Below are 26,519 nucleotides of genomic sequence, written 5' to 3'. Positions count from 1 at the left end.
TCGGGCTCTGTACCAGAGGACTGGAGAGTAGCAAATGTAACACCGATTTTCAAGAAGGGATCCAGGGGCGATCCGGGAAATTACAGGCCGGTTAGCCTAATGTCCGTTCCAGGCAAATTGATGGAAAGCATCCTCAAGGATAAAATTGTAAAGCACCTAGAAGAACAGGCCCTGCTGGGAGTGAGCCAGCATGGCTTCTGCAAAGGTAAATCTTGCCTCACCAACCTTTTGGACTTCTTTGAGAGTGTCAATGAGTGTGTGGATCAAGATGATCCAGTTGACATAGTCTACCTGGACTTCCAAAAAGCTTTTGACAAAGTTCCTCATCAAAGACTCCTGAGGAAACTTAGCGGTCATGGGATAAGGGGACAAGTACATGTATGGATTGCTAACTGGTTGAAAGACAGGAAACAGAGGGTAGGTATCAATGGAGAGTTTTCACAATGGAGGGAAGTAAGAAGTGGGGTCCCCCAGGGATCTGTACTGGGACTGGTGCTTTTTAATTTATTCATAAATGATCTAGAAGCAGGGGTAAGCAGCGATGTGGCCAAATTTGCAGATGATACGAAACTCTTCCGGGTAGTGAAATCCAAAACGGATTGTGAGCAGCTCCAAAAGGATCTCTCCAAACTGGGGGAGTGGGTGACAAAATGGCAAATGCGGTTCAGTGTTAGCAAGTGTGAAGTGATGCACATTGGGACGAAAAACCACAACTTCAAGTGTATGCTGATAGGATCCGAGCTGTCGGTGATGGACCAGGAGAGGGATCTCGGGGTCGTGGTGGACAGCTCGTTGAAAGTGTTGACTCAATGTGCGGCAGCTGTGAAAAAGGCAAATTCCATGCTAGGGATCATTAGAAAGGGGATTGAAAATAAAACGGCTAACATTATAATGCCCTTATACAAAACTATGGTGCGACCACACTTGGAGTGCGGCATACAATTCTGGTCACCACATCTCAAAAAGGACATTGTTGAACTGGAGAAGGTACAGAAGAGGGCAACCAAGATGATCAGGGGCCTAGAGCACCTTTCTTATGAGGCAAGACTACAACACCTGGGGCTTTTTAGTTTAGAAAAAAGACGACTGGGGGGAGACATGATAGAGGTCTATAAAATCATGCATGGTGTGGAGAAAGTGGAGAGAGAGAAATTCTTTTCCCTCTCAAACAACACTAGAACCAGGTGTCACTCCATGAAATTGATTGCCAGCAGGTCTAGGACCAACAAATGAAAGTACTTTTTCACACAGTGTGTGATCCACTTGTGGAACTCTCTGCCACAGGATGTGGTGATAGCCAACAACCTGAATGGATTTAAGAGGGGTTTGGATGACTTCATCGAGGATCGGTCTATCAATGGCTACTAGTCGGAGGGCTGTGGGCCACCTCCAGCCTCAAAGGCAGGATGCCTCTGAGTACCAGTTGCAGGGGAGAAATGGCAGGTGAGAGGGCACGCCCTCAACTCCTGTCTGTGGCTTCCAGCGGCGTCTGGTGGGCCACTGTGAGAAACAGGATGCTGGACTAGATGGGCCTTGGGCCTGATCCAGCAGGGCTGTTCTTATGTTCATGTAAATACTAGGAACATAGGAAGCTGCCTTATACTGAGTCACTATCAGTATTGTCTGTACTGGCTGGCAGTGGCTTTCCAAGGTTTTGGGCCAAGGTCTCTCCCAGCCCTATCTGGAGATGCTAGAAAATGAACCTGGGACCTTCTGCAGATGCTCTTCCACTGAGCTATTGCCCCATCCCTAAAGGAAATATTTTATAGTGCTCACATGCAGTCCACACATCCAAATGCAAACCAAGGCTTCTTGCTGAAACTTTACCTACGCACCCACTTCCAGTCTTCATCTAAAGGTCAAATTATACATTGATTATTACAACATGGCTTCATGGCCTACTGCAGCAAATTGCAGCTGCAAACAGAAGTGCAATGGTGGCAGATGAGAGAGAAGCAGAAACACTCTGTTTTATTTTCTTTTTAAGCACAAAGGGTAAAGTAATGGCCATTGAGGCTGGAGATGCTGGGAGTTGTCCAACAACTGGGGATCCAAGTTTGAGAACTCCTGAGTTAGTGGGTTGACGACCATGTCTTCTTGCTTTGAATTGATCCATGTGCAAAAGATGTCGTATAACTAGGAAATTAATAGCTGCCTGTGGCTCTATCGTGGATTGTTTGCTCTTTTAATTGTATCTCCCTTACGTTCATATTAGGTGTCAGAATTAGTTAGTAATTCAAATTTTCATCTTCCATTTTTCCCCCTCTTGGAGCAGCTGAGATGAGTATTGTCCCTGAATGGTTCAGATAATTAACTAGCACTTCCTTTTAAATAAAGGATGGCAAAGAGTTGTCGGATTTCCTCTATCATAAGGATAGATTTTCTGTTAGACTAATTTTGGCATTCCTTCCAGAAATAAGTAATTTTCATTTCAAACTTGTCATGTAGGATGTAGATTAAAAGCTCTTCTTTTTTGTTAGCTATTTGTTAAAGATTGTGTAACACTGCTTTAGCAATCATTGAAGAACATGTAAGAAAAGAACACTAGAGAAATTTGAGAATGCTGTACATAGGAGAGAGAACCAGGGCTAGATGAGTGTTATGGGCTTCACAGAGGTTCCTGGAGAATTGTATTTTTGAACTAGTTTGTACCCAGAACATACCTGAACGTTAAGGTACAAATCCTCTCCAGCATAATAAAATAGGGATGCACTCTGCATGCAACCCTGCCATTGACTGAGATTCGGTTGGTGGAGAGAAGAGACAGGGCTTTCTTGGTTGTGGACCATCGGCTATAGAATGCCCTCCCTAAAGAAAAGAAAAGAAAACCCTGTTTGTTTTTGACAATATATCAAAATATCAAGAAAGGATACAAATACTGTGTGCTAATGTTTTAATATAATAACTAGCTGACCCCCGCACAGTGCGCAAGTTGGGGCCAGCTGTGCCCCTCCACGCAGACATTTCTGGCTGGCTGGCTGGCCAGCTAACTGGCCGTTCCCCCCCCCTTTTCCTCCTTCCTCCTGGTGGCCAGGCCAGGGCCCGCCGCTGCTTACTCCTCACCCCGACTCCTCCTCCTTGTCTCCCGACTCCCTGTCATGGCCTGCGCTCCCCCCCCCACTGCTTTCCTCGTCACATCTTTCCTCGGTCTTTGCTGCTTTCCCCGCTGCCGCATCTTGTCACCCGCCTGTCCTGGCTCTCCCCATCACTGCCTGTGCTCCCCGACACTTCCCCCTGCCACCTCTTTCCTCGATCGTTGCTCCTTTCCCCGCTGCCACCTCTTTTCACCTACCATCTCGGAAGTTCCAGAAGACATCAACACACAGGATATAGGGCCAGGAACCTCCTCTGTCAATGCTGAGTCAAATACCCAAGATAGCCCACCAGAGATTGGGAGCACGCTGGACTCTCCTACCATCCTGCCTGGACTGGATCCAGGCCAGCTGGTCGAAGGAGCAGAAGTGATAGACAAACTGAAGGCAACACCAGGGTCACCAATAATAGATGGTCAAAGCCTGGAAGACCCTTCTCCCTCAGAGCCTCTCTACACACCCTATAGCCCCATGATGACCAGAAGACCAGCATAAGGCAAAATTACTCAGCTGGAATGTGGCTGTGTGGGGATCATCAGTAAGAGATGTCTGCTTCACTGATTTCCTGGCCACCCATGATGCCATCCTAATACAGAAAAAATGGACAATGGAGGAAATATTACTTAATGGATTCCTTTCTTTCTCAGTTAGGTCCGAACCAGTGAGGGGACGAGGAAGATCAAAAGGTGGTTTGGGGATACTAGTCTCCACTGCTCTTAGTGCATCAACAAGAGCTCTTCCCCTCTCAAGCACTACACTATGACAGTTTTAATCTAACTCAGTCATTGCTCCCTCCTGATAATTAATACTTACCTTCCCCAACAACAGTGGAAATCCCAGCTAAGAATCATCTGGGATTTATTGGAAACCTATCCTCAATCTCTCTCACCCTGATGCACTGGTGGTCCTGGCTGGTGACTTCAATGTTAGACTGGGCCTTGACGATCATACTGTATACATGAAACATTAATACCTCCCCCTCAACCGCGATGATGAGGGTCTCCGTCCCAACCGAATTGCAGCTATGAATAAAATAAAGTCCCTGGGCCTATCCTCACTTCATGTAGTTAACTTGGGGTACAACCCAGCCAAGGCACTCATCAAACAACGTGTTACGGATATAGAGCCCCTCCTTCCCTGTAAGTGAAGGACTCAGGTATTTCAGCACTGCCTTGTTATACCTAACGCAATTGGTGGTCCCAAAGCATAGGGGGCCATTAGACGGGCGCGCTGCCATGTGCTTCCCTCAGCCGTGCTTGAAGGTTGCTATAGGAAGATCCCGATCTCAGAGTGCAAGTGCCCCTGTGGCTCAGGGCAGGTAGAAACAGCAGGGTACGTTCTTCTGCAGTGCCTGTTCTACAGGGACATCCGTGCCTCCCTCATTCGCAGTGCTGGCCATTTAACTCCCGAAGGGGCCACGCAGCCCCTTCAGGAGCTAGACTTGAGCTGGGGCTGCATTCGCAGTGCAGCCAAGAGCAGTTCTTCCCTGCCTTAAAGGCAGGGAAGAGCTGCTCCTGGCCATGTCACAAATGCAGCTGCCATTTAACTCCCAAATGGGGATCATGTGGCCCCTGCTTGGGAGCTAAACCAGCACCCCTGTGTCTGACAAACGTGTGTGGGGTGGGTGGGTGTCGGGGCCGCAAGGGCTCTTTGAACCCATTCACCCAAGGGTGGCTCCGCCCCTGCTACTTAGGTTTTAAAATGTACTTTATGCTGGTCTGTGACCGTAATAAAGATTGATTGACTGATTGTCAGGAAGGACCTTGGGAGTGCCTATGCATGTTTTAACAAGCTTGCTTCCCAAGCCCTGAGCCAGCCATTAACACTTTTGTTAGAGAAGGATATGATCCTGTTACCTCTTATCTACTCTTCATGTGAGGGTGATAAGCTTGAACTGATCCACTGTGCCAACATAAGGGGAGACCACATGGCTAATTCTTCAGAAGAATAGCACTTAATACACACTTGTCTACTCCGGCTTCCTCAGCTGGATTGGAATCAGGGAGGCGAGTAGAGGGATAGTCCTCCTACAGTTGTGGGTTAAACTTGACCTAGAGCCACCTTTCCCATGCTATGTGCCAAGTGACATATCCCATGAGTTAGCTCATGTGAAACGAATTGTGAACTCGTGATCTCATGGGATCAGAGGCAAAATGGAAACTCCAAGCATGTCGCTCCCAATTAGGTGTAGGTGTGCTCCTGGGAGCCCCCAAACAGGCTATCTGGGTAACAATGCCCATACCAACATACCCATACCAACAGTTGTTGGTTTGTCAAAGATATCACTATTTATTTTCAGTTTGGTCTCATTGTTCCTCTTTTAACCTAAATCAGAATTCTGTTGAAATGCAAAGTAACAACAAAACATGCTTCAGTTCTGTTTAGAAGTGTGTGTGTGTAAATGTTGTGCTACTAGTAGAAATACTATTCCAGCAATGTGAAAGACCGTATGTAAAACTAATTTACTGTCTAGAGGTCTCCAATGACTATTTAATTCTGTGGGAATGGAGAGATTTGATGTATTAGTATGAGTTCCCATTAGCAAACAGAGCTGAAAGCTTGCCTCACACTAGTTTCCCTAGAGCTTTGTAGTTGCATGCTAATTGCCAAGAGTTCCTTCCAAACAAGCTACAGCAAACTGTGTGGCCTTCTGCTTAATAAAAGATCAAAGCGGGGGCGGGGTTTTCCTACCTTTTCAGACGTAGGATTATTTGTTACAAGAAGTCAAAATTTGCTGGTCAATGACTGAATAAACTTATCTATCTATCAAGAAGTCAAAAAGACTAGAATTATGAATTAAAAAGGTGTTTGAGGGAGCTATTGCAAGTATAAATTGTGTGTGCATGCGCATGTGTATGTTTGTGTGTGCATACACATATGACAGTGAGTGGTTGGTCACACCGTAATCGAAAGTCATGATAGATCGTGCCTTTGCTATAGTGGGTGTTATGGCTTGTGCTGCATGAGCTCTTAATGTTGTTATTGGACACACTTCCCAATTTTTAAAAAAAAATTATTTGGCATATTTCCATACCACTCTATATGCAAATCTCTGCGTTTTTTGTTAGGTATAAACACACTCTTTTCACTTCTGTTAACTAATTCTGTGTGTTCTCTGTGTGTTTTCTCTGTTCTTGTTCCATAATCACAAAGTCCTACTGGGACTTTTTTTCCACTTCCACTGTACCACACAAGATGGTTTTATTACAACTCCAGATAATTATTTGTCAACATGTAAGTTAACTAACTGTTTTGTTTACTTCTATTCACCTATGTAATCTTAAACATTTGCTTTTCATAAGCTATCTTAATTTTAATTTAAAGTTAGAAGGATACAAATGAAATGAAATAAGGTCAACTAAGTTGCTTTAAAAAAAATTGGAATCCATTTTTCATTATGAAATCATTTGGAAGCTACTCTTCCCTGGCACAGCTTTAAGATACTAGTTTGCTGAATGCTAAAATGATAATAAAGATGGAACACCCTTTGGGGTGTTTGTTAGCTGTGTCATATGGGCAACCATTACTTCACTTGTGAGAGCTGTGAGCACACTTATAAAACAGGCAGTTTCCCAAGAAAGTCACAACCACAGGCTTAAATGCAAATAAAAGTGTTTCTTTATTGAATACAAAATAAGAGGCTTGATTATAATGCTAATAAAGGACTTCCCTGTCAGAACCCTACACTCATCATCTCAGGCCCTGCTCATGGCCCCACCACTAAAAGAGATCCAGTTGGCGAGGACTAGAGAGAGGGCCTTTTTGGTTGTGGCCCCCTCAGCTTTGGAACGCCCTCCCTGAAGAACTTCACCATGTTTCCTCCCTCAGTGTTTTTAAAAAAACAATTGAAAACACATCTTTTTTAAAAGAGGCTTTTAAATGTTTCATCTATTTTTATATCTGGTAGGTTCTTTAGTTTTTATAGTTCTCAGGTTTTTAGCTTTTAAAATAACTTTTAATGTGAGACTTTAAAAAAATTAAAAAATTTAAATGTGGTTTTAGCCTGCTCTTTTAACTTACTTAAATTAAATTTGGTTATTAGTCTAAATTCGGTTATTTATGTTGTATCTTTTTATTAATGTTGTGAGCCGCCCCGAGCAGTAGTATACTGGAGGGGTGGGGTATAAATATTTTAAATAAATAAGTAAATTCTCATGTGACTCAGACATTCTGATGGAAGTGTGTCTGAGCTCAATGCTTTATCTCTGCTATAAGTTTGAACCTATTGCAGAGACAGGGATGGGAAGCAGTAGTAGGTGATTGATCTGGTCAGCATTTTGATGGTGAGGATAAAAACCAGGGAACAGACAGGAAAACAGCTTCTTTACTTGATTGGGTTGGCAGCCCCTTTCTAGTAGAATGTACAGCAAAGACTGAGCCCTGCCTCTGTGCTCTGGCCTCCATGGAGAGCCCCAATCTCCAAAGAAAGCAAAAAGAATTATGCAAATTCTGAGAGACTGCTGGGAGCCAGGAAATGAAATCAGGGAAATAATCAGTTTCTCCACCCCCCCTCTTTTTGCTGAAGGGGAGGTTGGATGGAAAACGGCAATCTACTTTGAGGTTCCCAGGATCCTACTAAGGAGAAAAAGAGGAGGAAGCTATGTGAGCAGGCTCCCTCTCAGTGGGAGAAGCAAGATGTGGATACTCCTTCCTAGTGCAACTGACTGAAAGCAACTCAACTCAGTGCCTCTGCACTACGCTACTATTGTTACCCACAGGAGAGCACACGCATGAGTGGGCATTCCTTGTGTTGGAAATTGTATTTATCTCTCTCTCTCTCTATCTTATTTTTATACCGCCTGATATATAAATCTCTAGGCGGTGTACAAATTTTAATATTAAAAATCACAGGTTAAAATACATAAAACACAGTAAACAATATAAAACCAATTATTAAAATTATTAACATTCTAATTAAAAGCTTGCGAGAACAGGAGAGTCTTGAGGGTCTTCCTGAAAACAAACAGAGCAATTGATCCAGGACCATTCCTTTCATGTGGGCCTTGGTTCTGGACTTCCCCCTCATGATGGGAGAAGAAGAAGGTCACTGTATCTTAAGAAGGGTATTGTAGAACTTGAAAAGGTACATAAGAGGGCAACCAAAATGATCAGGGGCCTGGAGCACCTTCCTTATGAGGCAAGGCTACAGCACCTGGGGCTCCTTACCTTGGAAAAGAGGTGACTAAGGGGAGACATGATCGAAGTGTATAAAATTATGCATGGAGTGGACAAGGTAGACCGAAAGAAATTTTTATCCCTCTCTCACAACACTAGAACCAGGAATCACCCCATGAAACTGAAGGTTGGGATATTTAGAACCAACAAGCAAAGGCACTTTTTCACACAGCACATAATTAATCTATGGAATTCCTTGCCATGGGATGTGGTGATGGCTACCAGCTCAGATGGCTTTAAAAGGGGCTTAGACACATTCATGGAGGACAGGTCTGTAAATGGCTACTAGTCTGATGGCTGTGGGCCACCTCCAGCCTCAGAGGCATGATGCCTCTCAATACCAGTTGCAGGGGAGCAACAGCAGGAGAGAGGGCATGCACATACCTCTTGCCTGTGGGCTCCCCAGAAGCATCTGGTGGTCCACTGTGTGAAACAGGATGCTGGACTAGATAGGCCTTGTACCTGATCCAGCAGGGCTGTTCTTATGTCACAATTATTGTGCAAGCTGGAGGGTTTTTTGCTCACTATTTTTATAAGTTGGGAGATGCTTATGGTTAGGGCTAGCATATGTTCTAATTTCCATGAAAAACAGTCCTTCAGGAAAGGCAATCTGTCTGGTATTTGCGCACCCCCATGTGAGAACCACTTGTCAATACTGGCCTCTTCGGTGCACATCCAAGGGCTGCACGGGGTTCCCTTAAGAGGAGGTGGGCAGGACTACCTGCCCATTCTCCAAGCTCCCGCTGGTCCACCACGGTGCTATTGTTACCGAACGACTTCCATGCAAACTGCAGCTTGTGCCACTTGCTCCTCTAAAATGCCGTGCCACAGTGATGTGATGCGTCCCCAGCATCGGCACATAAATGGCATTGGTGAATCATCAATGCCATTTGTGGGGCCAGCAACAGCTTTCGGTAACAATAGCACTGCGGCGGGCTGGTGGGGGCTCGGAGGACGGGCAAGTAGGACCTGCCCATCTACAGTTAAGAGAACTCAGTGCCGAAACATTTCGGTGTCAGGGAGCCAAAGCGTTTCGGCACCTCTCCAAACAGGCACCAGAACACTTCGGGCTCATCCCTTCTGGCCACCTTTGAGCCAGCAGCCATACCAGTTCCCAGAGACCAGGGCTATCAGTCCAAGAAAGAAAGCTGGCAGATAGACCTGGCCACTTTTGCACACGTGGCCAGGGCTAACCCAGCAGAGGAGACCATGTCTACATATTGCATACAGGAGGCCCTGGAAGGCCAGGTCTATTGCCACCACTGGCCCATGCAAGTCGATTGATAGACCTGTACTCTCTCACTCCAGCAGCTAGGTCAACCACTGCTACCACAGCCAGGTCTACTACAGCTACTCCCATTCGTCAGTTTGTAGACTTGACCTACATACTTGTAAAATGTTTTTGTGGTTTTTTAAGGAAATTGGACTGGCGTCCTAATTTTTCATGTTGAAAATATGATAATCAGCAGGAGAGCTGATCAAAGAGAAATAATCCAGTTCATTCCAGAGCAACTGGCACTATCCATCCAACTGGCACAGAACCTCTCCAGTGGCTGTTGCTGGTGTCTATCTTATGTTTCCTTTTTAGATTGTGAGCCCTTTGGGGATGGGGAGCCATTTTATTTCTTTATTTATATCTGTGTAAAGTGCTTTGGGAACATATATTGTTAAGCATTATATAAATATTCATCGTATTCTGGACAAGGCTTTACTCCCTCTGAAGGAGCAGGTGCAGAATCAGGTGGTAGTTGTGGCCAAGAGCACAATTTCACAGCTTTGTCTTGTGTAACAGCTATGACCCTGCCTTTAAAAAAAACCAAACGATTTCTCGCCACTATCACTCATGCCTTAGTCCCATCTTGGTTGAACTATTGCTTTGTACTCGACATGGTGCTGCCCTTGAAGAGATTTTAGAAACAACTGGATCAGAATGCTGATAGGAGCCTCTAGATTAAAGCATGTGACTTTATTTCTATTTGAATGTCATAGGCTTTCCATCTGTTTATTGGTTGAGTTCAAGGTGGTGGTTACCTTTAAAGGATATTTTGCGAATTATCCTTAATTAAAATATGAATTGTAAAATTGCCCCCCTCCAAACATTTCCTCATTTGCATAAAATTTGCCCTAAATTGATTGTGATCTGATTGGGCATGTTATTTTACCTATTTAAGTAGTTAAAAAAAACACCCCAAAACAAAACCCATCATATTAATTTCCTCTGCTGCTTCGGAAATAATTTTTAAGCAGCCAGATATTTGGACCAAGATATTTGCTGGGGGGATTAATGAAAACAATATGATTAAAATGTTTTACTGAAACAAATTAAATGCTTTGTGTGGAAAGAAATTTATTTTTATTGCAATACTCAATAAAAAATAAATGTATTCTTTTTCACACACTTCCTAAGGATAATAATCTGTAAAGCACTAATTACAAGTTTGAAATTGCCAGATGTTATTAATATTGCATTGGCATCCATTCTTTGTTATTAATGAATCTTAGAAAACAGTACTGGCCATCTGAACTAACATCTGTGCAGTGCAGATTCCAGACTGCCACTGTGCTGTTGATTGAATGGGGGAAGGGATGATTCCCCCACTCAAGCAACAGTGCAGTGGTAGCCTGGAACTTGCAGTCCTGCACATGCACAGGATGAGTCTACGTTTCAGCCTATGAATTTTTAGAAATGGAAGATTTCCCATTGAAAAATAAAGTATGGGAAAATTGCCCACCCCACATCTCTGGACCCTGTAAGTCTGCCCATTAAGAGGGAGCTCTTTGTTTCTGTCACTCAGAAAAGGCTTGCCTTCATCTTGGCCCCAAAGCTGCAGAACCGACATACTGCAAGGGGTTCGGTATACCCCTGTCCTCCAACATTTCAGACTGTTTTAAAGACTTACTTATTTATTCAGCCAGTCCATAGTTATATGATGAAGTGGGATTTCTGAGCTGAATTCTTGCTATTTTTTGTAGGTTTCACTGACCTATATTTTTGTGGTTAGTGTAATTTTATTGTATTTTAATATGGTTAGTCTGTGTTTTGTGTCAGCTGTCAGCAATCTGGCCACCCAGAAGGGAAGTCCAGGAAGATAGTCCACAATACAAACTGGGCTGCAGAAACGAAACACGGCTTGGAATAGTTCTTTATATCAGACTCAGTCTGAAAGCTCTCGACACGAAGGTTGACAAATGTTGTCTTCCAGCAGCTAACAGAAAGCTACTGACGTGCTTTATAGTCCAAGCTGATAACTCTCAGCTGGCAGGGATTCAAGGCTTATCAGCCCTCTGCGTTTACTCCTCCTGATAGCTTCCAGCTGGGCTCTCTGCCTTGTGACACGCTGTTGCTGTGGAGTCAGTGGGGGTTGCCTGCACAGCTCATCTTCTAGTCTGTCCGTCGCTGTCTCTGCTGCCTCAGACTGCTGTGCCTGCTCTGAAACATCAGCCGGACCTTCCTTAGCCGTCTCTTGGGAACTGACAGCTGGGCTCTGCCCCTCAGGCACCCCTGCATCGGCTGAAAGGCTGTCAGCTTCCCCTTCCTCCTCGCTATCTGAGATCGAGGGCATGACATCAGCTGCCTTGGGGCCACACATTAAAAAATAAATTAACATATAGCGAACGTGAGTCATGCATTTTGAGGCAGTATGGACAAACCTCTCTTGCAACTTATCCAGTAACTGTATAAATGTACAGCCTGTGATATTCTAGATGGTTATATGCTGCAGACAGATATTGGGAAAGGCAGCAAGGTCTTGGAATGTCACTGGAATTTTTGAATTAGAATGTAACTGTATCACCTGCGGTGACCACTTACCCATTCAGTGGAAGTGGCATGGAAAAGAACTAATTTGGGATGATCTGTCTAACTCTTGAGCACAGCCCTCTCCTGGTGCTGTAGTTCTGGAATCTTCCTATGCTAAAGATCTATTCTAGTAGAACTTCCCAGGGAGAAATCCCAACTTAATATGTCTCATTGGTATGGACATACCTTTCCATCTATTATCTTTACTCCATGAAGAAATTGAGTGTGCTGTCTTATTTGAAACAGAATTTTCTCAACTCTGCAGGGCATCCATAAATTAAACAGGAGTAAAGTAGGAGTCAAACAAACGAAACTAGTAAGAGTAATTAAAGGTAGGAGTCAAACAAACGAAACTAGTAAGAGTAATTAAAGATAGTATTGAATCTACTAAACAGTACATAAAGAGGCTCAATTTTTATTTTTATTTTTCTGGAAGTACTTAAGTTTATTTAAACTATATACACTTTGAAAGCAGAGACTGGGGTGGAAGATCATCCAGAGAAATGTTTACCTGTTCTCTTTTTCCATGGAAACTTTTCCATTTCAATAATTGTCCAACATCCAGACTGTCCCTTGGGGACATATTTTGGTGATGCATGTGAAATCAGGGGAAATCACCCTTTCTCTGCCCAGCTGTCAGTGTCATGGTATTCAGGAATTCACATTGCTGCACACGAACATGTAAGTCCAGATGTCAATCATTGCTTCATAAAATTAATTAGTAACAATGAATGTTACTAATACTAGGAATATTAGGCAAGTTTGGCTATTTCAAAGTTATAATTAAAACATTTTCAGGTAATTATTCCCAGGAAGTGTGTGAGAGGGTACATATATGTTTTATTGCTTATTCCAATAAAATAACTTATTTCCATCTAAAGCTTCAAAATTTTTTTTATACTATTCAAACCATACGATGTGTTTTTACTGACCCTCTGTAGTAAGGTGCCTCCCAGCAGACACACTGAGAATACGGCTCCCTGGTTACAGGGTGACTCAAAGGGATTGATTCCACTCCCTGGTTACAGGGTGACTCAAAGGGATTGATTCTGCTCCCTGGTTACAGGGTGACTAAAGGGATTGATTCTCCAGGCTGGTAATCAGGGTGCATTTGATTCAAATCAAATCGATTTAAATCACTAGTCATTAAGACTAGATTTAAATCATGGGGTTTTGTTTTTTTACATAAAGACTAATTCTTGCTGGTATAATATTTACAACCAGATGAAGGTTTCATTTTTGGTCCTCTTCTAGATAGAAAAATTGCCCAAAAAAATCTTACAGAAACCTCTGGAATTGCATGACATTGTGAATGGATTAATGGAATTAATTTCCTAAAAAAATTAAACATTGCATAGTAGTGGTAGTATGTTTATTGTGGTCACAGACCAGATTAACAAACAATAACAATTAATAGCATTAATAAGAAAATTCAGAAATTGCATATATACAGCCTCATGCTATATAATTAAAAACTAATCCTTATTTTATGATGAATACCTTTGGACTATAGTGTGTCTTAAACAGAAAACTATCTTTAGGTAGATTTTTTATTTTTTTAAAAAATCATTGATTTTTATTCACCCTGCTGGTAATGCTTGCTGCCACCACCTACTCTCCTTTAAGGTATGGTCCTTACTCTCCTTCCCTTTGGGTATCCTGGACTGGGTAGAGTAGGAGACTCAAACCACCCACCATCCAATTGGAATCAATAAAGAGCTCTCATAAGACAGGTGCAGTTGGGGACCCCTAGGCTAGATGCAGTTTTTGAATATTCTTCAAGGGCAGCCCCATGTAGAGTGTGTTATTGTAATCCAGCCATGACATTACCAAGGTGTGGGTAACTGTGGCCAGATCTGCTTGCTTGAGAAAAGGATGCAGCTGGCACACTAGCCAAACATGTGCAAAGGCATCCTTGGCCACCGTCTCCACCTAAGCTTCCAAAAGCAGAGCTGGTTCCAGTAATACCCATAAGCTGCACACCTGCTCTTTCAAAGGGAGTCAGTTTGAATCTCCTCATCCCAATTGGCTCCCCTACTAACCAACAGCACCGCCATCTTGCCTGGAGTAAATCTGTTTATTAGCCCACATCCAACCCATCACTGCCTCCAGCCCCCAATTCAGGACATCCACTGCCTACTAGAATCAGGTGATAAGGAGAGATAGAGCACAGTGTCATCTGTATATTGCTGACAACTCAGTCCTAGATGACCTTTCCCAGCAGTTTCATGTAGATGTTAAACAGTATGGGGGACAAAACTGAACTCTGAGGGACCCCAATGACCAAGGAGATGAGCAGTAGTCCCCCAGCACCACTTTCTATACCCTTTCCCCAAGAAATATGTGTGCCAGACATGGCAACGTTAAAAGTTGTTCTTGATTCATTAAGGTTAGTCAGGCAATGTTCAAAGTATGGGATGGCCCATAAGGAAATTCACAATCCACATTCCTTTACATGTTACCATCTTCACAAAATCTGACCCTCTCCTGTGCAAACTCCAGGCATTGCAGATGCCATCTGTAATGATCCTCCCAAGAGAGTAGGATGGCTAACCCTAGAGCTGCCACCTTTTTACACCAATGTGCTCCAAGCAGCTAGGCTGTGGGGAGTTTTAGGATTAGATATACTAGACACAGAACAGCAATTAGAAAATTAAAAGGAACTTTATTTTTACAAAAGAGGTAAGGGCCTCGGTTTGAAAAGGAATAGGGTAGGGGGAGAAGTTCCAACACCACACATGAAACTAAAGATAATAAAGGAACTAATTAGCCTGAATTAGCATATGCTTGTGGTCTAATTTAGCAGATTGCATGCTTAGTCTCCACCAGCCAGACTGTCTGCTCCTTCTTTTCTAGGGATGTGCAGAATGTTTTGAAAGCAAAACGTTTTGACTCAAAATGGGGTGTTTTAAGCTTGAAACAGAACATGCTTTAAATAAACGGCCTGTTTCAAGCTTGGAGCAGAACGACGTTGTTTTGATCAACATTCCAAGCGCCATTTTGGAAGCCTTTCCCATCCCCCACTCCCTGCTGATTTGTTTTTTGGCACTGGTTTCCGATTGGCTTACAATCTCCTTACTTCTTGGTTGGCTTCTTATCACACAAATCAAGTCTTGTCATGGACAACTGTGCCTCCATTGGCTGGAGGGGGCACAAAAGGAGAGAATTTCAAAATGTATTCAAAGCGATGGAAGCAGAGAGAGAGGAGTACTTTTATAGTGTGCCTCTCTTGAAGAGGATATATCTGGAGGAGAGGTGGAAAGAATTAAGGAAGGTTTGAGTTTGTGGTTGTCTTTTTCAGTACTGAGTATAATATGTTGTACTATTGCTGCTATAACTATTTGGTTTTGCTGGATCTCAGATTGACAAAGTCAGAACCTGGATGCCTGCCTTGAGTGGAGGTTTAGTTTGTTTGTGAGATAGTGTTGTGGCAAGAAATTGACAGTGACAGCTGTTTATGTGTGTGTAATATTTCTTGGTGATTTTTGTGATGAGCTCCATGTCTGGTCTTGAGACTAACTTGCGCTTTACTCACTGCTCGGCATTGTGCATTACAAAGTGTATTCGGTCACAGTCTGCTGAAGTTGCTCTAGTTGAGCTATGTCTATACTTCCTTCCAAGTAAGGGTGCTGCTGTGGCAGCAGTTGCAGTGCTAGGAAGTAATGAGTCATAATTGTGGGTGAGAGAGCAACTTGTGCTATTGATGTTACTGCAGAGCAGGCAATGTGGCTGGCAGTGGATTCTGGGTCAGTGATTCTTCTTGGGGCATTTTTGGACTGTGTTTGAAATGTGTGGTCTGTGTTGGGAGGGACAGATTCCCTTTTACTGTGTTTCTGTAGTGTTTTTTCAAGGAAGGGGTGCATGCATTGCAAATATGCAATGCAAAACCTGTGTGCACTCTGTGAGTACAGCTTGTTCCGACCATAAGGAACAATGGGGGAAACTTAAAACACTCCATTGTTTCCTATGAATAGTTCTAAGGGGCATCAAAGTGGGTTTTGTGGTAAGGCTTGGTGGGTGCTACCTACCAGCCAACCCGCAAAAGAAACTGGCAAGTAAGCAGTTTTTAACTTTTCCTTTCCCCAAGGAAAGTGGTAATGATATATTTGCAATCTTAATAATAAAATGTGTTTTTTAAAAATAATTTAACTGGACTTATATTCATGAGAGAATCTGAATTCCAGGGTACATATATAGCTTTGTGTCAGTTTTAGTTTACCTTTCTCTCTGTAAAGTAATTCTTTAATTAGCTGTTATGTATATTAAATCAGACACTAACTTGTGGTTTGTTTTGTTTTTAATAGGATACCTCTAGGACTATTTCAAACAGATATAAAAGGTAAGGAACTTTTCAGTATATCACTGAACTGTGTAGTTTAAATCAAGTGTGCCGTGTGTGCCATATTGACAAAGGAATCCTCCAAATAAGGATATTTTATGTATGCTGTTGTGTCAATTGCCGTTCAGCTAAATTACAATTCTCATTGTATCACTTTTATATATAACATTCATAGATCAATAACCAAGTTATTATTGCTTTCCATTTGTCTCTTCTGCAACTGGCCACTTAATTTTTCATAGAAACTGCATGAGCTGAGCTAGTGGGAAGTGTTCCTCCTATTGTTCCTTTAGGTCCTGATCCTCATAGTTTTGTAGTAAGTGGATAATCGAAAGGGATCAAAGTTTGGTTTCTTCTTTTAAAAAACACTTTATAATTCATTCAGTGCTGTAATAGTGGGATCTGGATCGTGATCCATTGTAATAAGAAGGAAATGGGTTCTGCGCCTGCGCAGGGACCTCGCGGGCTGATTGAATAGCTTGATTGCTTGATTGAATAGCTGATTGAATAGCTCCTCATGACGCCCCGCCTGCACGTGCTGTGCTGAGATCGTTAAAAGTGGCAGTTGGGGCGTCTCTCCCTCAGTTGCTCTTTGACCGCCTAAGCGTTCAAACCTCGTTGTGATAGCTGCTCAGTATAAAGTTCATTCTCTGGTTTTGACCTTGGATTTCATTTACAGATTGGATATGAATAACGTTCTGGCATTGTTCGGGACTTTCTTGTTGTTCTGTGACTCGACTGTGGATTGGAAAATGGACTGGCTTTGCTTGCTGACTGGACTTAAAGAATAAAACTGATTGGTGCTATGGAGGCGAAAAAGACATTCAAGCGCTGTGTTAAGTGTCGAGCTGAGCTCCCTTCCCCAGACCTCCATGACGCTTGCTTAATGTGCCTTGGGGAGGAGCATAATACTTCTGCTTGTAAGGTTTGCTGTTCTTTTTCAAAGCAGACACAGCAGAATTGAGTGTTCCGTCTTCAGGCAGCGTTATACGATGACGCGCTTTGCCCACCAACTCCGCGGCCCAGATCGTCTTCATCAGATGCCCCTAAGGAGACAAAATATTGATGTCGAAAGTTAGCCCAGGATGCCGCGGAACTGCGCTCCAGCAGTCTAAAACCGCAGTGGCAGCTCACTCCAAGCCGGGAGATGGTGCGTTTAAGAAGCCATCTGCTGTCACGAAGAAGAAGCATAGACATGGAGAACATAAGCGCCGACAGGAATCAGAGAGTGATTCCGATGAGGGCGCTGTGTTACCGGCCAAAAAAACATTGAACCCCCTCGCCGGCTTTGGTGCAGATTTACGAAGGCGACTCGGATGAATCGGTATCAAGGTCGGGATCGCGGGAGGCATCCACATCTGACCATCGTGGCCAGCCCACGAAATCGACATTGGTTTTGCCAGCATCTACAGCTGCTGCCTCGATTTCGATGGTGAAGTCACCAGCTACGACATTGACAGCTTCAACATCGACAAGTGCGGCCGTATGTCGTAGCTGGTGGCTTCACCATCGAAGTCGAGGAGGCAGCAGCAGTAGATGCTGGCAAAACTGATGTCGATTTCGTGGGCTGGCCACGGTGGTCAGATGTGGATGCCTCCCGCGATCCCGACCTTGATACCGACTCATCCGAGTCGCCTTCTTAAATCTGCACCAAAGCCGGCGAGGGGGTTCAATGTTTTTTTGGCCGGTAACACAGCGCCCTCATCGGAATCACTCTCTGATTCCTGTCGGCGCTTATGTTCTCCATGTCTATGTTCGACATCAAGACAGATAATAGTGAATGTAGCTTCGACAACAGCCACAACTGCTTCAACATTAGCTACAGCTGCAGCTGCTTCAACATTGTGAAGGACGCCTATTCAGGCGTCTGCGTCTGCAATGAGACGCTACCATTTGCTTTCTCCAGCACACACCCCAATTCAGTCACCATCGACTCCCGCAAAACCTGGGACCCATAGGTGGGTGACTGAGCCTGCAGTTACTAGTGGGGGATGTCAGGAGGAGCAGCCTACTTTGCAAGACCTCTTGGACTCGGCAACAAGCACTCCGTCGGGGTCAACGTTTCATGGGTTTCTGAGCATGGGACTTGACATCAAAAAAGAGGATGATGCGCCCATGCCCCCGCCAAGAATGCTGGCTGTTTCACCTTACAGAGTGCAGCACATTCTGGCCCAGCCTGAAGTGAGAATGCCGATTTCAGTACCAGCTCACTCTTGTGGTTTTCGCCATGCGCTACCAGACGAATATGCAGACTACCTTCATTGGAAGGCACAGCAAGCCCTGCCTACTGCGTGTAGGGAGCTGCGCCAATGACCTGCAGAACTCCCTGTTGCGGTTCCCCAGGAGCAGACAGCTCAGGAACAGTCAGCTCAGTCTTTCATATGGGATGCTACTCCCCAGCCACCGGAACAACTGGCTGGTAAGAGGAAGAGAAAATCTAGTCCTCCGCCTCCAGATGAGCCCTTCTCACTGGATGACAGTTCAGCGGAGGAGGAGGTGTCAGATGATGGTGATTCTGATGACAATGTCAGCCGGAGGTCCGATCCTCCGTCAGATGTGCCCCCTCAACTTTCAACTTCACAAACAGAAGAATTGAAAGCTTACCATGTCCTGATAAGAGATATTGCAGAAGCTTTGGGTATGGATCTCAAATCCCCAGATGCAGATGTTGTGGACCCAGTGTACAACATGATGCACAAGTCTGAAACTTCCCATCCTGTGGCTCTAGCAATGATCCCGGCGATTAGCAAAGCTGCCCAGACAGCATGGGATGTCCTCCACATGTCAACCCCCACTTCTAAGCATTTTGAAAACTTATATAGGATTCATGAAGAAGAAAATGCTTACCTCTTGCATCATCTGGTTCCTAATTCGTTGGTCATGGACTGTGCTACGACTTCGCGGGGTGGTCGCCGCCACACGACACCTAGTGATAAGGAGGGACGGAAAACAGACGTGATGGGAAGGAAGATCTATAGCACTGCTAGCCTGGCAATAAGAATTGCTAATTATGTGGCTTGCATGGCGCACTATAATCACCTGCTCTGGGATTCCCTCTTACAGGATTCTACATCCATGATGCCTGAGGAGTTCCAATGGAAATTAAGTGAGATCTTTGAAAAAACTACAGCGGTGACACGGCAGCAGTTCGATGGAAAAGGACTTTTCCATGATGACACGGACATGACAATGGAATCACTAAAAAAGTCAAAATTTACAGCATGTACCTTCATGGCATCTTCGACTACGACAGGAGCTTCATCAAAGGGTCGCTTTTATTCATGCCAGAAGCCATACAAATGTCAAGAAAAGAGAGACTACCAGAGGCAGTATAGACCCTATCAACGTTTTAAGGGATTGGCCAGAAAGCAAAAGGGAATGCACCTCACCAAAATAAGGACAATGCAAAACAGTCCTTTTGATGGGATTGTCCATCCACTGTACTCACCTTCACTGAGCAACACTCACACCATTGGTTTAGTACCATCCAAGGCCTCCAATAATTCCAGGATCCCCACCATCGGTCCTGTAGTTGCCAGAACTACAAACTGGCAAGGGCATGGCACAATATAACATCAGACCACTGGGTCCTATGGGTTATTCAAGCGAGTTATGCGATAGAGTTCAAAGCCAAACTGCCATTTTCGGGCATATGATTCACCGCAGCCTCGGCGGTACTCCAGGAGGAAGTGAAAGTGTTACTGGAAAAACAAGCGATAGTACCAGTGCAGTGGACGGACAGGTTATCGGGTTATTATTATCCGGTAATTCCAGATTCTGAAGAAAGATGGCAGAATCAGAATCAGAGCAATTATGGACTTGAAGGATGCTTACTTCCACATGGGCATCCAAGAAAGCCATTGCAAATATCTCAGATTCACGGTAGGAGAACAGATCTACCAGTATATGGTTCTGCCTTTCAGCCTCTCGATGGCTCCAAGAGTGTTTACCAAAGTAGTGGCAGTAGTGGTGGCCTACCTAAGGACACAGGGGTTTATGGTCTATGCGTGGACGACTGGCTTTGTCAGTCATGACAGAGAGCTGCTAGTCGAACAGATCCAGCTAATGGTCCACTTGCTCGAGGACTTAGGGATCAATATCAACTGGAAAAAATCATACCTCACCCCTGTAAAGCAGTTGAACTTCATAGGCGCAGTTCTAGACTTGGAAAGGCAGCGTGCGTATTTGCCCCAGGAATGCATAAAGCAGATACACACGCTTATACATCAGTTTATGAACAGACCACTGCAACCAGCAGTACTGATTCAGAGGCTTCTGGGTCTGATGGCCTCCTGCACCATAACAGTCCGCTACACACACCTCTGCATGCGCACGTTGCAGCATTGGTATCTCCATAACTTCTGGCCCAATGTGGACAGCCAGAGCATGCGTTTGGAACTGCCACAGATAGTGTTAAAGAGCTTCCGCTGGTGGATGGAGCAGGACAGTCTGACTCAGGGTATCCCGTTCGTGCCTTGCATGGGCCATTGTGTCCAAGGGATGTGGACGCGGCCTCAAGCCCGCCAGCATATCAACTACTTGGAATTGAGTGCAGTGTTCCTGGCACTGAGAGCATTCGAGCCGATGCTCCAGGGCACGGTTGTACAAGTAAAGTTGAACAACACGACGGCAATTGCCTACCTCAGTCGACAGGGAGGTACGGTCTCCATATCACTCTGTCTCCTTGCTCAGAAGATATGGGAGTGGTGTGTACAACTTGCCATCTATCCTGTGGCTCTTCACAAAAGAGGAGTGGACAATCACCTGGCCGACAACCTCAGCCGTGTGGCTGATTACAACCGGAGGCACAAGTGGGAGATAAAAAGCTCGTATCTCAAGGTGGTATTTGCCAAATGGGGAGTCCCATCGGTAGATTTGTTTGCAACGCATGCCAATAGAAAGTGTGCCAACTACTACTCTTGTGTGGGCATCAGGCAGGGGTCCCTGGGCGATGCGTTCCAACATTCTTGGGAGTGTTGGGCTGCTGTACCTGTTCCCGTCGTTGCCAATAATAGGTCGGGCCCTGGCGCAAATTATGAGAGACAGGACAACGTGCATTCTCCTGACGCCGTGTTGACCACGCCAGCCATGGTTTGCGCTGCTTCTTCAATTGCACAAGGGAACTACCACAAGTTCCCGCAAGCACCAGACCTCTGGCAAAGAGAGGGAGGAACAGTTCTACATCCCGAGGTCCAGACCCTAATAATGACGGCATGGAGGATAGGGTATTGAAGGATATCCTGTTAAACAGTTGGCACCTAACAACACAGCAGAACTATGCAAGCAAATGGAAGCGCTTTGTGACCTATATGAAAGAAAGGGGATACAGGCCCTTGCATGCTATTCCACAACAAGTCTTTCTGTACCTGACCTCCCTGAAGATGAAAGGCCTGGCTAATGTGTCAATCAAGGTGCATTTGGCAGCTATTTCAGCAAAGCACAAGGGATTGGATAGGTCTCCAGTATTTTCCCATCCAGAGTGCGAACGATTCATGAAAGGACTTAATATGTATCCGCCTGTGTGGAAACCGATAGAGCAATGGAGCTTGTCTTTGGTGTTGTCGGCAATAACTAAACATCCTTTTGAGCCGTTGGCAACGGTACCCATTAGGCTTCTCACGCTGAAAACTGCTTTCCTAATAGCAATCATGTCAGCAAAATGCGTGAGCGAATTGACGGCACTCCGGGTGGATAAGCCTTTTACCCAATTCTTCCCCCACAAGGTGGTCACGCGACTAGATCCTCCTTTCCAAACGAAGGTAGTGACTGACTTCCATTTGAATCAGGAGATAGTCCTGCCCATATTTTTCCAAGAGCCAGAGACGCCCTTAGAGGTGGCGTTCCACTTATTGGATGTGAGAAGGGCCCTTCTGTTTTACCTACAAAGGACTCATGAAATAAGGAAAACTAGGAAGCTCTTTGTAGGATACAAGGGCAAGTGCAAGGGCTGCCCGATTTCTCGCCAATGCTTAGCGCATTGGTTAGTGGAGCTAATATTCCTGGCATATAAGTGTCAGGGGGTTGCACCTCCCAATACATTTTGTGCACATTTAACCAGGGCATATGCAATGTCGGTGGCCCACCTATCAGGCATCAAGATGTCAGATATCTGCATGACAGCCACATGGTCTTCGCAACAGCCGTTCATCAAGCATTATGCAATAGATTTGAGGATGGCTCGGGAGGCAAATTTTGGAAGAAACGTTTTGAAGAGGGTATTAGCGTAAGCTTGGGGGTCGACTGCACCCACCTCCAACGGAAAGAGCTAGCTAATCACCCATTTCCTTATGATTACAATGGATCACAATCCAGATAAAAAGCGTACTTACCTGTAACTTATGATCTGGAAGTGATCCGTTGTAGTCATGAGCCCCACCCGGGCCATTCCCACTGTAGTCCTTGAAAGCGGAAAGGAGCCTCAAGACTGATCATGCAGATCGTCACCATGAGCGGTCTGCGAGAAACTGAGGGAGAGATGCCCCAACCGCCGCTTTTAACTATCTCAGCACAGCACGTTCAGGCGGGGCAGGGCGTCATGAGGAGCTCTTCATTCAGCCCGCGAGGTCCCTGTGCAGACATAGAACCCATTTCCTTATGACTACAACGGATCACTTCCAGATCTTAAGTTACAGGTAAGCAACCTGTTTTTATGAGTGGGGCATGGCAAATTGGAATTGACTGGCTTTTCAGACTTCAGAAATGGTTCACTATGTGATGAATATCAAAGAAGGTAATGAAATTTTCTTAGGTATGCTTCTCCAATGGAACTAGCCAACAAGGAGTGGTTCAGCAAGGAAGAAGAAGAAGGTCAAACAAATTTAGACTTGGCTCATTAGCAGCCATTTTTTGTAGTAATTACCAATCACCTCTCGTTCCTCAGATCCTTTTCTGGCACACAGGCAGAAGTCTTAGGAGAGAAGAGGGTCTTCTGTCATTTGCACTGGGATAGGGAGATGGTAAGAAACCATGAGAGCCCTCTGCTACTACTCAGAAAGGATTCCTGCTGTTTCTTACCTTCTCAGAAATGGCAATATTAAGTATTTCTTTTCAGAATGCTGGTTACCTTTTTAAATTTGATTGATTTAAAAAAAAAAAAAAAACCAGCATTAAAAAGACCTGAAAGGTTGAAAAGGATTTTTATTTTTTTTAATGAATTAAGTGAAGTAATGAATCTGAAGTGTTATATTTGTTCCTGAGCCCCCCTCTCTCTTTGTAATTTGTTTTCTTTTGTACCTTTATTAAAAATAAAGTATAGTTATGTAAAGTATAGTTAAAGTATAGTAAAGTTATGAATTAAAAATAAAAGTATAGAAAAAAATGGTAGTGTTAATGAGGTCACTGGTGAAGAGATCTCTGTCATGATGTCAAAGATCTTTATTTTGTGGGTAAAATCAGTCTATCAGTAGTCAGTTACATTTAGATAAAAGGAGTTTACACACAGCCTTTCCGAATTGATTGGGGGAGGATTTGCCATTACTTGACGAATCTTTTATGCAATGGCACAAAATTTGGCAGCTCAAGAGGTATCACATATATTCTTATCGGCAGGCCTGTCCTTAGGGCATGGCAAGCTGGGCGATCACTCTGGGCCCCGCTCTTTAACTCCCATTAGAATTAACTGAAAAGGGGCCCCACACTAAGTGATTTGCCCCCCCCGCGCCCCCCCGCACCAGGGCTCTCTAAGGACAGCCCTGCTTATCGGCAATAACCAGGGCTTACATAAAAGTTATAAGCAGGGCTTACATAAAAATCCATTGATTGTCCCTGTAAACCCTCTAAAAAGGGTAAAATCCAGTTACTACATGGAATGCTATAAAAATTACATTAAAGTAAAATATTAGCCAAATTTTCAACTTCATCTGATCCACAGAGATGTTTGCACAGGTGATAGCTAGGGTATCTTTTTATATCTTCCCTCCAACTAAGTCGATGGAAAAATGAACATACTGAAGTGAAGGCTCTCTGCTGTTTTGGATATGTCAGATTATAAAAATAGCTCACGGAGTAAAAATCTAGGTAACCCACCAGTTCTTAATACAGTTAGAGAGTTTACTTTTCTCTTCTTGAGATTCAATATCTAAAATACATTGTTCCATGATTCTGTTAGCCTGTTCGAACCCCACAGCAATTAAAGATACAGAAGAGAGTCCAACCATCTCTGAAGTTTTTCCATTAACCTTGACGACGACTTAGAGTGAATCTGATTCTCCAAAACTAGGGGTGCCAATCCACTTGGGTGAAATTTTAACTTCAGCCAGCTTACTGCCAACCACACTCTGGTCTTTATGTTATGCACCCCTGCCTCCAGCCTTAAGCCCAAGCTGGATATACCTTTTGGCACTTGAAGAACCTCTCCTAGATATTTAGTCTAAATGACCTCCATGGGGGTAAAATTTGAATACAGACCGAGCTGAGCTCCAAAGAGCAATAGGACCATTGATTTGGCTTGGAACAACTTAATGGCTGCTAGAACAAATTGTCTCCCTTTGGAGTGATAAAACTTTGAAACTGCAGCAGCACTTCTAAAATCGCAGCAGCATGATGGGTGTCCTGCTCGCCAGAGAGCTGGGGGCATTTGCTGCTGCCAAGTGAATTTGTAGATGCCTGCAGAAGAATGAGGGCCAAAATATATGACTGTGGCAAGCATGCTTTTCCGTTCACAAGGCTTCTAATTTTTAGAAGATTAGAGGAGTTCAATTTTTAACATCAAACAGGCTGTATAGGTGGGGAAAGCTAAACCCTTCCCTCTCTTCTCTGCACTCTGTCAGGTACTCTTCTCCCAGGCTGGCTCTGACACTGGAAATGAGCCAAGCTGGGTTACATTCCCTGGCAAGATGGCGCATGAGTATACTTGGAGGGGGTTCATCTTCCCCCACAGGCACACATCTTTCGATGATAAAGATAGGAAATCTACTCTTTCTTATAAACAGGGAAGACAACAGTGTGGCTTCCACTATCACATCTGATTAGATACTTGGAGAACAATGCTTGTCTGCAAGAGAGAGTCTCATTTTCACTAGCAGAAACTGCTAGAATATTCTCCTTTCTTAACTAGCAGCGCAAATCAGGGATCTGGCTAAGAGTTTACAGATTAGGAGTGGGGAGGCACATGGCCAGTGATGTGAACATTCTCTTCCCCAACTTGAAGATGTGTCTCAAGATGTCAGCTAAAGGTATAGGCTGGGCTTAAAATTAATACAACTGGCAGCACACATTGGTGAAATTGACTTGACAGATAACTGGCTTTCTTTCATCAGTTGCCAAAAGAGCTGGTTTTATTGTATCAACCATGACAACAGTCTTCTGCAGGATGAGCTTTTGTGCATGTTGTCAGTTTAATTAGTTATTGACGTTGCAGGTGTTGTGACAATATAGTTAGAGAACATTTTATTCTCCTTTCAGCATCTAGGGAGTTTGAAAAGCTGGTGTTCCCCCTTCAAATTGGATCTGAGTACTAGCATGGGAAGAAGTGTTAACTGTTTTCCTTGTGCCCCTTTCCTGTTTTAAATCCTTCCTCAGCAATTGTTTTCTCCCCAGAGCTAACAGCAACTCCAGGGGGCAATTTAGGTTAGGAAAACATGGGGGATAGGTAAAAACACAGTCCTTCTGCATAGGAACTTTCAACAATTTACGGGAAAAAGCAAGAGATGGATCTCCGACATAACATAAAGCTTGCCCCTACACCTCATCTCTTATATCTTAAGCTGTAGTGCACAAGGAAGCAAAGGGGGAAATAGCACAATACTTGCCTTCCAGATTTCTATACGTTAATGCCTGCAGGTGGGAAAGAGATGCAAATTGGTACTTGGAAGAGAGAGGGAAAGATTGATTGATTGATTGATTGATAGGCTTCAGTGAAGATGACCAGTTTTGGTCTCTCTTCAGATATCTGTGAAAAATATTGTTTCTGTCCTGCAGATAGTCAAATGGATTCAGTCCCTCCTATTCTAGAGCTTCAAATCATATCTGTTTCCCCAAGCCTTACCTAACGGGCTGAGATTTAAAATTAGTTCTCTCTTCTTCCATTGTGTTTCATTATCTTCCTTGTCTGTCTCTTTTCCCTGGGTGCCTATTCGGAGTGTATGCTTGTGGACAGCATCTTGTCATTTATGTT

The 26,519-nt window shown here is 44.1% G+C and overlaps 1 protein-coding gene and 1 long non-coding RNA gene across 3 annotated transcripts in view; one reads left to right on the top strand and one right to left on the bottom strand.

Annotated features, from left to right (window-relative positions):
* Positions 1 to 26,519, top strand: part of PAWR (pro-apoptotic WT1 regulator) — a 124,991-nt gene that overhangs the window by 81,145 nt on the left and 17,327 nt on the right. For both annotated transcript variants that reach the window (XM_053256128.1, XM_053256129.1), the window contains exon 4: positions 16,371 to 16,405. In XM_053256128.1, the coding sequence (XP_053112103.1) occupies positions 16,371 to 16,405 (35 nt within the window). The remainder of the gene's footprint in view (positions 1 to 16,370; positions 16,406 to 26,519) is intronic.
* LOC128327357 (uncharacterized) lies at positions 14,712 to 19,325 on the bottom strand. Its single transcript, XR_008308605.1, has 2 exons — positions 19,253 to 19,325; positions 14,712 to 17,451 (listed from the first exon to the last, which is right to left on the bottom strand). It is a non-coding gene; the product is annotated as an uncharacterized LOC128327357 (long non-coding RNA).

Source organism: Hemicordylus capensis, chromosome 5 (assembly GCF_027244095.1).
Source record: "Hemicordylus capensis ecotype Gifberg chromosome 5, rHemCap1.1.pri, whole genome shotgun sequence".
NCBI lineage: Eukaryota > Metazoa > Chordata > Lepidosauria > Squamata > Cordylidae > Hemicordylus > Hemicordylus capensis.
This window is presented reverse-complemented; position numbering and strand designations above follow the sequence as displayed.